Source organism: Lolium perenne, chromosome 3 (genome assembly GCF_019359855.2).
Source record: "Lolium perenne isolate Kyuss_39 chromosome 3, Kyuss_2.0, whole genome shotgun sequence".
NCBI lineage: Eukaryota > Viridiplantae > Streptophyta > Magnoliopsida > Poales > Poaceae > Lolium > Lolium perenne.
Genome location: NC_067246.2, coordinates 260,814,826 through 260,826,851, shown reverse-complemented (window position 1 = coordinate 260,826,851; position 12,026 = coordinate 260,814,826). Strand labels below are relative to the sequence as shown.

Genomic DNA, 12,026 nt, shown 5'->3' with positions numbered 1-12,026 from the left:
CGACGAACTCGGCGAACTTGTCCGGTAGCCGCTTGATGCCGAGTGGGTCGTTGTCGATGCGGAGGAGGAACTCGAAGCAGCGTTCCTCATGCGAAGACGAGGAGGATGCAGGTGACGGTGACCGTGGGGCCCTTGTTGCTCCACCGCGGCGGCCCCTTCCCCGGCCCGGGGGGCGCCCAGGACCGCGGCGGCCCCTTCCCCGTCCACCGGGACCGGCCATCCTACATGTTTACATTTTTGAACCATATTACGATCCATTCCACTAACAAATATGAGTTACTCTATCACAAATACTAGGCATACATGTGGGTTCATACACATACATACACATACATACATAGAGTTCATACACATACATGTGAAATTTCATATGTAGATTTCTACAAATCTATGGTTCAAACACATGCATACATGAGGCTACCATCTCCAACACAAACAATACAATATAGAGTGCACAAAAGAAAAAAAAAACATGTCTAGGGTTCATGTCCAAATTTAGCCCGATCTATGAAATTAGTGGATGAATGGAGAAGATTTGAAGGAGATTACCTTGACAAATGGATGGGGAACGATCTCCACGGACAGATCTGACGATTTGGTGGTGGATTTGGTGGGGGGGAGAGGGAGGAGAGAGAGAACCGGGATGGGGGGAGAGGGAGGAGAAGAACAGAGAAAGAAAGAAAGAACTGGTCGGGCTGGGCTGGGCGCGCGCGGCCAAACTTAAGTGGATGTGTGGCACCCTTGCCACGGGCGCCACACTTTCAAAGTGTGGCGCCGGCGACAGCGGCGCCACTCGTGCTGCCACGTCGGATCGGGGTCACCAGCTCAGCGTCGACGGGCCACGTCGGATGGGTGTGTGGCGCCAGGGCCAGGGGCGCCACATGGGCATGTGTGGCGCCCGTGAGGGGGGCGCCACACAAAAGGGTTAGATCCGTGAAATAGTTTCGCCGGGGGGTCAGTCTGTGCTATAGTTTGACAAAAGGGTTATTTTTGTGCAAATCGCCATTTCGAGTAGTGTGGCTCTTTTTTTACAAACTCATTTTCACGGAGCCAACAACCAAATAAAGCCTCAACCGTAACTCAACCCAAAAGACTAGCCTGATGGAGATTTACGATTTTTCCCAATCATCGGCCCCTCATGTCCTCTCATTACTAGAAAATTGGGTGTTTTAAAACTTAGTGGCATGTTTAATTTATGTGTATTTGACTATCAAATGAGCTTACTGTTTGCACGTTTGTGTTTACTGCAACAAACTTCATAGGATCAGGGCGTACCTAGATTATGCTACAGGGTCCACATGGCACTCGGTGAAAACTGGTCTCTTTTATATTTGTATTAGTGTATGATTCCCCCCAAAATGTCGATTAAAAATTGTGACTTTCCAGAGCGATATCATGTTGTTTTCACTGTAGGTACACCTCTGTTGTGTTGAGGATTGAAATTTGGTTTTTGTGTATCCATAATATATCTTGGAATCTAGATTTATTGACCATGAGACATGGTCAAACCTCCACTGCCACTGAATTGGTTAAAAATCAGGGTAGACACTAAAATAAAATGCATACCCATTGAGCTTGTTACAAATTGTAAATCTCTCCTAATTCTTAGTTATGGTAACTTGGGGACTTGTAGCTCTTAATTCTGATAAAACTTCACTTACAGTTTTAAACCTAGTAAAAAGTGTCAATAAGCAATATACTCGGTAAAAGATGGAACCCACTCAACTCACTCAACCTTCAAATGAGCTTAATTATGGCGCATTTGTGTTCACTCCAACTAATATTGTGGGATTGGTGCACTTCGGGCTAGGGGTATTGTCTAGGATGGGTTTTGGAATTTGGTTCCATGTATTATGCGATACATCTTGTGGTTTGTTTTCATTGACCACAAGAGATGGTTTAACCTCCGTTGCTACTAAATTGGTTAAAATCAGGTTCAAAAAAAATTTGGTTAAAATCACCATAAACCCTTGAAATTTAAAATCACTGAACCATGAAATGTAGACAAGTTGGACTATGTCACATATTTTATATCCCTCCTAATTATGGGTAATGTGACCCTCCTAATTATTATGGGTAATATTATCAGACAACTCTTAACTCGGAAGAAGATAACCGTCACCACATCGAGTCACTTACATGTGGTGGCCGCCTGACACGGGCCCACATGTCAATCTGACTGGCCTTTTGTGAGAGGATCCATGACTCTCTGACTAGTAAAACTTGACACACATTCTTAACCCTGGTCAAATGTGCCATTCAGAAGGACACAAAATACCAAGTAAAAAAATGGAACCCACTATCTATACCGGTGGCTTCACCTTGGGTAGAAATTACCCCTAACATAGGATATCAGGTTGAGATTCAAAAACCTAAATCATGAGTCCAACTTTTACCTCAAAAATAAAATTACCCGTCCATCTGAAAACAGTTTCAAACCTTCATTTACTCACACCACTGAGCAAGTACTACTACTACCGATGGCTGAAACTGAGAGGCATGTGAAATCGTGGTCCAACCCGCACTGACAAAAGCCCCAGTGATACTGTGGCTTTGGATTGAAGATATCTTGTGGATGTGTCCACTTCCATTGCGCTTACATGTGACAAACGTCTCGGAGTGAGGTGTGAGCTTCGTACACCGCAGTGGCCTATGCGCTGTCCTGTAGTAACGGTTGCATTACATACACAAACTATCCTTCTCACATGGATTTTGAACACCTCAGAGAGATTCCGTTCCGTAGCAGGTTTGACCAGCTACAGTGACTCCGAATTAAAGAATATGTTTCGTAACAGAAGAATATGTTCGGTCTAAGGTAAACCTTAATATTCTAGGGCATTCAAGATATATACAGCAGAGTGCTTGCAGATGATGTGTGCATTTTTTTACAACATTCTCTTTATTAATTACTCCTACCTAAACAAATGCTGGTGGCATCATATACCTTAAACTGTAATGAAATGTCAATTATTCTACTCGCAGCAAGGACAAGAAATACATACATCATAGCTGAAATAATTCTCTTTGATCTGTACATTTCTTGACAACTCAAGGGAAAGCTCCTGGGCTACACTTGAAAGCCTTTTTTTTTCTCAAGTGCCAGACATATAAAATACACAAGATAAAATCAATCAACGTGTGCTGCACATCTTTAGAGCTGCAGGCAGGCAAATAAAAAGATTGCCTTCACAGGACGTGTTGAAAAGGGAAAGCCTCGTGTACAACCTCTACTCTCACACAAACACAAATAGACAAGCTCCCAAATTCACAATCTAATTACATACACAATGTTGTCAAGCCAGGCATAATTACTTCGTCAGCCGCCACCATGTACTTGATCACCCGGTCCAGTGAGAACAACCTGCATTGAGCAGATGAAAGGTGTAAACACGATCCTTCCTAAGTTCATACAATCGAAGCAGATCCTTGAGCACAATGAACTTAAATGTGAGATCTTCTACAAAAACACACTCACATTGCAATTGGAAGCAAATTTCCGAGCAAGCATGATTGCAGCATTCCTATCCCTGTCGGTTTCGAAAGCTAATGTGTAGGATAGGCCTTTCCTAGCTTGCCAGAAAACTGCACAAGCCGCAGCATTACCACCACCGCGGCTTCCACACAGCTTAAGATTGGCAAAGAAAAAAATAGATTGTCAGATATATGGTGAAATTCTCTGCCAGTTCCAATCAAATTGCATATTTGATGTTCCATCAATCCGTAACAGAAGAGGACCAATGATGAGATAACATTCTTAAATTTCCACAAACTTATATGGAGCCCTTGTTTGTTCCAGAAATACAATCAGCAGACCTAGGAGAGCTTATATTGCTGTAAACTGGTCAGCCATGTTATTAAAGATATTCTATGCAGATCTGCTGCTACTATCTGGCCGAAAACAAGTCTGGGATGCAAAACACTAGAACATAGTAGACGTCATTTCAGTTACATGTATATCTTAGAAAGCCTTTCACTTTACCTTCATTGTGGTGGAATATGACTCTCTTGCTTTTGTAGATCTTCCTTTTCGAAGCTTTATTCTCAGTTTTCCAATATGAAATACATGGACAGAGTTCGATGAGTAATCATTCCCATTCATTTGGGTGACTACAACCTACAGAGCAGAACAGATGCAAGCTTTGATTAAATTATATTAAGAAAATGTTCAGTTCACTGGTTAATAATAAAATTTGTAAATCGGTGGATGTTCCTGCTGCAAATAACAAAATTTTCCTTTTCGTAGCTGGCCCAACGTTCATGCCAAACTTCAGATAAACTCGACTCCTATTTTACTTGAATTGAGGGAAGAAAATGAAGGTCTTGTTTAGAAGTGGGAAATTGGGGTGTGTTTGTTCATAGTTACTTTTTTTGGGCTTGGATCCCCAGATCCAACCAGTCCCCCCAAATTGATATGGATAACCATAATGTGTTTAGTAAAATAATGAAAGGTGGTCACTCAAAGAGTTTTGTATACTGATATCATATAGGCGAAGAGGATTCATACAGTGAACTCAGTATCTGTTCTTTTCATTAGCGAGTCCACATATCGTTCCAGACCTGAAGCTGTTCAAAGTACAACAGGTCAGTCATTTACACAAGGTTTTATCAAATATCAATGACTAAGATTGTTTGTGTGACAAACATGCAGTTAAACAAGCAGGGCTATTGGAAATTTGCAACATGAGACAAATTCATATAACATAACAAGACAGATGAAATGGTGCTTATACCTTATCTGGTCAAAATAGATGTTTGTGTTATTAACCTCTACTTCAAAACAATGGAATTAGTGTAAGGCTCAATTTAGGGAAAACAGTTAAATTTCATGAGTTGGAATAGTAAATATTGGGTCTGCGATGTGTGGAACTTGGTAATGCTTGATATTGCACAGAGATATGACATTTTAAAAGGGAAGTGCAGAAAGGCCTAACCAGGATTTATAGGACCATCTGTCTGAACTGTAACTTTATCTGCTTTCAAAACTATCTCCGCTTGCAACAATTGGCCAACATCAAATGGTTCTGGAGCATATGTAAGTCTTGTTGCTCCTGCAGCAGGAGATATAAAACGTAAGCATATAAAGGAAGAAAAGCTATGATCCAGAAAGGTAGACATTCTAATGGAACTTAGTTAATTTGCTACAAAGATAGCCTGCAGATGACTTTGTTCCTCTCAATGGTCATGGAAGAAGTCTAGCAAGCTCTGTGAGCTATTCATCTGCTTACATACCTGATATGAGCTCTCTGCTGCCTCCAGAAATTACACGGTACCACTGTACTGGACAGCTTGAGATGTCTGGAGCACCATCAACTCGAGGGATGATACAGAACTGTGATCCAAGAGTGTTGGAACCCTCAAGCTCAAAGAGTTTAGAGCTATCTTGTTCAAGCCTCTTGATCATGGCAAGCTGAATATAAAAGTGGCTTGGTGATTTGCATAGCTCGACATTACCTCAAATCATGATACCTCAAATAATATGAAAATTTCGTTTAAAAAGAAATGAAGCCTGCCCTGCCAGGAATTACCTCTTTCTTTAACTGATTGCAAAGCTCAGTTTTTTCTGATATGAGCGTCCGCAATCCCTGAAGCTCAAACTGCATATCCATTACCTGCAAATTTGTGCATTAAAACTGTTACGATGTTTGTAAGTACATGAGTGCAATATTTCCATAAAATTCTTAATTTGATTTACAGGATACATGGAAGTACAAGCAGCAGAGATAATATAGCATTGAGTAGAAAATACATGCCAATTTGTAGGACTAGGAGTTAGGACTAAACAACAACAACAACAACAACAATAACATCAAAGCCTTTTTCCAAAGCAAGTTAGGGTCCTAGATATGAAACTCAACAGAAACAAGAGGACACCAAAAGGAGAAGAAGAGAAGAAAAAAAAAACTAGAAGTTAGGACTAAAAAAGGAAGAAAAACTCTATTAGAAATTGATAGAGAAAAGGAAAAAATGAACAGGAGCAGTATCATGAGAGATTAACACAAACACGGAAACTGCAAGTCCATACATGCAACCAATGATGCAAAACAAACCTTGCTTGGCTGGTGTAGCATTTTTATTCGTCTAGCCTCTCGGATCTCTTTCCTAAGTTCCTCTATCTCCTGATTAGGAAAAAACAGTTAAGATCTACAATAAATGTGTCAAGTACTCACATCCAAAGTATACATCAATCTCATGTCAGTGAATTTGCATCGCCAGAAGCTGAGTGCACCGAATGTACTACATAAGAGGAAGTTCAGTAACACTAAAGAAACATCCAAGATCATTATTAGTTATGGAAGCACCTCCTTCTCCCTGCTACTTGATGCCGAATCATGCTCCTGCAGTGCTTTCTCCACTTTTGCTATTGCAGCTCTAGATTTTTCAATTTCCGCAAGTGCAAGAGCTCTTTCCTCTTCAGCCACCTTTCGTGCATCTTCAGTAGCCTATAAAGGCCAATGAAAACATTGGTATTTGCGTTTGAACAAGACAACAGTATCATTGTGCTAGCAAATGATGGCATCTTAATAGACATTAATCAAGTTGTTGTCAAACATCGCATATAATAATATGAACATTTGATGTAGCTCATACAAGTGAAAAATAGGACTATTTTCCTTAACTTAGACACGTTTTTGAATCTAGGGTGATCTCTAAACCTGCTAACCTCCTGTTTAAAACTATCGTGTTTTTGCAGCTTTGGACGCCTCTCGCAAAGGCTCAAGACAGAGCAAACCTGTTGGAGATGGCAAGGCAACTAAGGCTTTTGCGCGCGGGCATGGTGGCAAGTGACCAGCAAGGTTCTCTGATGGCGCAGGCGCACGCGACTACCCCTCTAGATGATGTTTCGTGACTTTGACTGGGTCGCTCCTGTTGCTGTTTTCATGTTATGCTGTTAGCTTCTACTCTTCGGCTAAGCTGTATGCCGCAGCAATGTAATCTTACTATGTTTCGAACCTGGTGGGCTTTATTAATTTAAAGTCGGGCACTAGTTGCCTTCTATCTAAAAAACTTAGACATGTCACAACCTCACAAATAGTACACAGTACAAAGTGACAAACTCTAGGGCCTGTTTGGTTGGTATACGAAGTTTGCCATACCACAAGTTAGGCAAGTTAGACCGAGTTAGCCCCCTGTCCGGTTTGCAGCCGCACTTACACCAAGATTTTTTCATGCAATCTAGGTCCCACATGTCATTGACTCAGAAAAGCGTGGAAAGATTCTCTCAAGTGTGGCACCCATTTTGTTCGCCTAACCTTAGCCATGTGTGGAAAATATTGGCAAACTAATATGGAAACCAAACAGGCCCCTAGTCTCCAATCATAAAATATATACAAAATTAAGATAAAAGGACACATGGTGATTTCCCCAGAAGATTTCTTACTGTGGCCTGAGAGACAGAAAACAGCTCAAACATACCATATAGTTCTAGTCAACTGTGAACATTAAGGTTGGATGAGGCCATTGTGCTAAGTTTTCTGAGAAGATCAGGCCATTCTGTAAAAGAGCATCAGATGTTCTTAGGATTCTAATAGTCTTATTCTTACCACAACCAAAAGGATCCATGAACAAAATTTATTTTCCTTTCAAACTAAAAGAGCATCAGATGTTCCTAGGCTTCTACTAGTCTTACTCTTACCGCAACCAAAAGGATTCATGAACAAAATTTATTTTATTTTCAAACTCCATGTATTATGAGTTCTAGTCTCCCAAAACGAACGCCTTAATACTTTCCATTGGAACTATGTCTACACTGAAATTAAACATGTTACCATATACATGTCATACAAAATATTAATCACATATGAAGCATCAAGCATATTTCAGGCTCCAGATCCGATTCAGTGAACAGTTTAAACATTTGCAAATAACCAATTCAATAATTCACAAATGGTGTAAACCTGCTTGAGGAAGCTAGCCAACTTTTTTACTTCAGCCTTTTCATAAATTAGTTCTCCTTCTCTTTGAGTAAGTTGTACTGCTAGTGCTTCCACCTGATTTGAACATAGCTTGTCACAATCAAGTAGTAATTTTTTTCTAACAAAAGGTAATATGAGAAAGAACAAAAACATCACAAGTGGAGGCAGTATAGACAAAGGGCAAAAAAGGAGCATAAATTAATTAAATATGACATATGATGGGTTTCGTACTGCAAATACATAGTATATATATAGCTTCCAAGACCGAGCTAAAATTCAGAATTTTACAACCAAAATTCATCAGTACTACTTTCAGACATTAAGAAACCTACAAATTTTAATATTTTCAAAACGTTCAAAGCATGGTATATAAACTACTCCACCATTCCAAAATATACAAGGCATACAATTTTCTGTAAGTCAAACCTTGTAAAATTTGACCAACATTTTAGAGAAACATATCAACATCTACAATACCAAATAAATGTAATATGAAAATATATCTAGTGATGGATTTAATGTTACTGATTTGGTATAGTAGTGGTTGTTTTTTTCCTATAAACTTGGTCAAGCAAAGAAATGTTTGACCTAAGAGAAGTGTATAATGTAAACACAAATAACAACATGGCACAATTACGGTTGGCAGCTGGCACCTAATATGAAGTACTGCAAAAAATTGCTTATAAGAATTTTGCCTTTGTTTCATGCTATCTGCTGAATGCCAGCTTAGAAAGAGCACTTAGGGGTGAAACCAGCTTAACTCTGAATTAAATTACACAAGCAGCTTATATTAGAATACAAATATTGGCACCACAGTATTTGTAGAAGTGATTAACCAGTGAGATAGCTTCATCAGCATCATCTCTGTTTCGACCAGCCACCCGGCCTTTCAAAGTGTCTAAAACATCTCTGAGCTTCTTCAGAAGAACCTGCCTATCCAGTGAAGCTGCGTCTCGCCTCTTCGCCTGAAACATGAAGCAACAACTTCAAAATGGAAATTCTATGGGACAGAATTACTAAGACCGGAATGTGATACTTCTCCTAGTTAGCAAGGCAAAATGCCAATAGTACAATGCTGTCCACCCATGTGTCTATCCATTTGATTTGAAATTATGTGCTTCTTTTGAAAAGGAAGCATCTTCAGGAAAGAGAACTGAGCTATAAACAAAGTATGAATGTATGAGAAAAGAGGATTGATCAATAAACTGAGCTCTAGAAGTGGAGACACTGATGCTGTTAGGGAGAGTCTGATAGCAACTCCTTAATTTGGTCAACAAATCCATTCAGTCATCAGGTATACTTCGACTAACCATACATATTTTTACTTGTGTATATGTGTCACTTCCGCATCATTCTTCATAAAAAAGCATTCCGAATTTCTAACTGGGAAACCATGTCTCATGTGAACAATCTATAGCTAATTTCAAAACCTTCAAATATGTGTTGCTGGATCTCCCGATACATATTTTTGACAAAAGTCAGTACAAACTGGTTAGCATACCTCTTCAGTTAACTTCGAGGCACCAGACAGACCCTTCTCAAACTTCTCCCTGAGATCGCGCACGGACAGCCGCCGTCGCTGCTCTAGCAGCTGTGTTGTTTCCTTGGCAACAATCTCCTTTAAAGGTACAACCTCGTGCGTCTCCTCTGGGTCAATGATTTGGTTGTTTGGCCCAATCCTGTAGTCTGGAAAATGGCCCTTAGGGAAGTTAACATCGGACGACACCATATCAAGTGCCTCTTTCTGCATGCCTTCTCCCGAGTCATGGATGACCCTTGTCATATGTGGTACTCTGATACAAATCAGAACAAGAAAACATATTTTCAGTGCTACACAATATAAACTTGCAAATATCAGTAAACCATATGAATGTACTAGCTGAGGATATATTGGCCATGTCTCATGTGCACAAACAACTTAGCTAAAGGCAAAAGTATCTAGCTCATCGAAACTTACTAAATTGGCATCTTCCAGTGCGTACAAGAAACAGGATCGAACAAAAGACAAGGAGCAGGCTAAGCTCTACTGTTGGAGGTGCTATGGATGAATTGGTCAGCGACATAGACAGCCTTTCAACTAGAATCTGAGCAAAGAGCCAACTAAATTAATGGGCTACAGTACATGATTCAAGGCTGGCGATGTCGCGATGACAAAATCCGCGCTGATTTGTGTGGAAGAGGACAAATTTCTTACCAGCAGCACGGGGAGAGATTTATAACAACCTGACAATACAAGCCAACTAACTAACTAGAAACATAGTCGATGAGACTTCAAAGGAACGAATTTGGCGACAGGAAGACAAGTCGTATACACTTTTCTCACTCCAGATTTTTTCCCTACTCTCACTTCAGGTTCTCTAGCTAACAACAGACAAATTAAGGATTAGCGAACGGAGAAAACTATGCAAGCGACTCTTTGTCCTCTCAAATTGCATACAGTTCGAAGAAAAGAAAAAAAAAGGAGGTAAATCACACACAAATAAAACAGCTTGGCCGTGAATAGCTCTCGCAAAACCAAATTTTAAACAGAAACCAAATTTACATCCAAGGCCCAAGAAAACACAGCTTCACATTGAGAAATCCGAACTTACGATCCCGCCGCCCTTTCCCCCCACAAAAGTTTCTACTGCACAAAATAACACGGCCAAGCATCATTATAAATGAACGACACAGCAACAGGGAGGATCCTCACCTCATATGCGGCTCCAGAACCGCCGGAAGAAGCAGGTTCCCAACGCAGACCGCCGCCGTCCGACGACCTGAGAATCCTCTCCAGCACGCAGCTGGCACCAGTCTTGGAGAGAAACAAACTGGCCGGAGGATTCCTCCGCACGATTCCGGTAGGGTTTTAACCCGCTCCTTCCCCTCCTGCTTTTAGTAAAGCGGAATGGATCGGGCCTGCGCTGTTGCTTTCGATCCCGTGGACGGATTCCTTTTTTGGCCGGTGGCGAGTTCGAAATTGGATTGCGGGATTCGGCTGCGAGCTTGATGCCGACGGACGGCCACAGCGGATGAAAGAAACTGGTGAAGGAAGGGGAAAGGGGAAGGAAGAGTACGGCGTAGTGGTACCGGAAGCAGAAGAAGAGGAATGGAGGAGACAGAGAGATACTGCGGGTTTAGTTTAGTCCAGAAATCATCATCGTCATTACTACCTTCCAACGACTGATTAGCTTAACTGCGGGGCCTCCCATTTAAAATGGTGCTTATTGCTGGGTGCACCTGCACTCCTGCAGTCGACGAACGATGGACTCGCTCGACGACCATTTTCTGACATGCACCATGCTCGAATTCAAATCCACGTGGTGGATATGTTACTCAAAACATAAGGCTCGAGCAGAGCCCGACTTTAAATTAATAAAGCCCCAACGGCAAAATTCATACATCATCCACAGATACGAACAAGACACGTGGTGGATATGTTACTCTAGTATACTTGCATACAGTTCGAGATGTTTTAATCTGGCTGTACGAATGTAGAGAACTCACTTCTGATCATATATGTACATACGTACCGCGTACTTATTTCTCTCTCGTGGACGCTACGGCTTTAGCCGACGGTAGGCATATCTGTGTGGCCAAGCGCAACACGGGCGGGTGCAAATAGCAAAATCTGACTTTTTGATTGAAGCTAAAATACCTTTCATCTAATCTCTAGGTAAAACTATTTTGAAAGAGGAGTGCTCCTGTGCTTTCCAATACTTTTTTTACACGTTTTCCAAAGCAGACGGATGGCTGTGATCACCGCAGCGTATAACTGCCCACTTCCCAAGACCCACTCCTCCTAACCACAGCCTTTGATCTTGCTTTAAAAGTTGTGCAAATAAAATTTTCAGAAAGCACCGGAGCACAAGTCATTTTGAAACCTTGCACTGGTTTCGACGTAAATAGCAAATAATTCACAGACAGAAATTTGGTGCACCTGGACACCAGTGATCCTGTTTTTTTATTAAAAAAAATATTTTTAAGTTTCAAAAAGTTCTGAAAATAAATAGTTATATATTCAATGTTGTATTAGACAAACGTGTAAAATATCAACTTCAAATACTTTATATTCTAATCTACATAAAAATGACAAAAGTATAGATCTGACTAGTCATTTTCAAACCTCCCAAA

The 12,026-nt window shown here is 40.8% G+C and overlaps 1 protein-coding gene across 2 annotated transcripts; it reads right to left on the bottom strand.

Moving 5' to 3' along the window:
• Positions 1–2,986: 2,986 nt before the first annotated feature.
• On the bottom strand, positions 2,987–11,027 carry LOC127344180 (stomatal closure-related actin-binding protein 1). 2 transcript variants are annotated; one of them, XM_051370400.2, is made up of 13 exons: positions 10,606–11,027; positions 9,415–9,706; positions 8,750–8,878; positions 7,896–7,988; positions 6,300–6,440; positions 6,048–6,116; positions 5,526–5,609; positions 5,230–5,407; positions 4,932–5,048; positions 4,505–4,563; positions 3,980–4,114; positions 3,476–3,625; positions 2,987–3,361 (listed from the first exon to the last, which is right to left on the bottom strand). In XM_051370400.2, the coding sequence occupies exons 1-13, from the start codon at positions 10,608–10,610 to the stop codon at positions 3,317–3,319; spliced, it is 1,497 nt and encodes a 498-aa protein (XP_051226360.1). In that variant the 5' UTR covers positions 10,611–11,027; the 3' UTR covers positions 2,987–3,316. The 2 variants fall into 2 exon arrangements, with proteins under 2 accessions (XP_051226360.1, XP_051226362.1); XM_051370402.2 differs by lacking the exon at positions 10,606–11,027 and adding an exon at positions 10,108–10,224.
• Positions 11,028–12,026: the final 999 nt, after the last annotated feature.

Excerpts from the sequence above, each read along its gene's own strand:
- LOC127344180 (XM_051370400.2), bottom strand. Across the intron at positions 4,115-4,504 it reads GAACAGATACTGAGTTCACT|GTTGTAGTCACCCAAATGAA; the intron begins GTATGAATCCTC and ends TCTGCTCTGTAG. Across the intron at positions 3,626-3,979 it reads CATATTCCACCACAATGAAG|CTGTGTGGAAGCCGCGGTGG; the intron begins GTAAAGTGAAAG and ends GCCAATCTTAAG.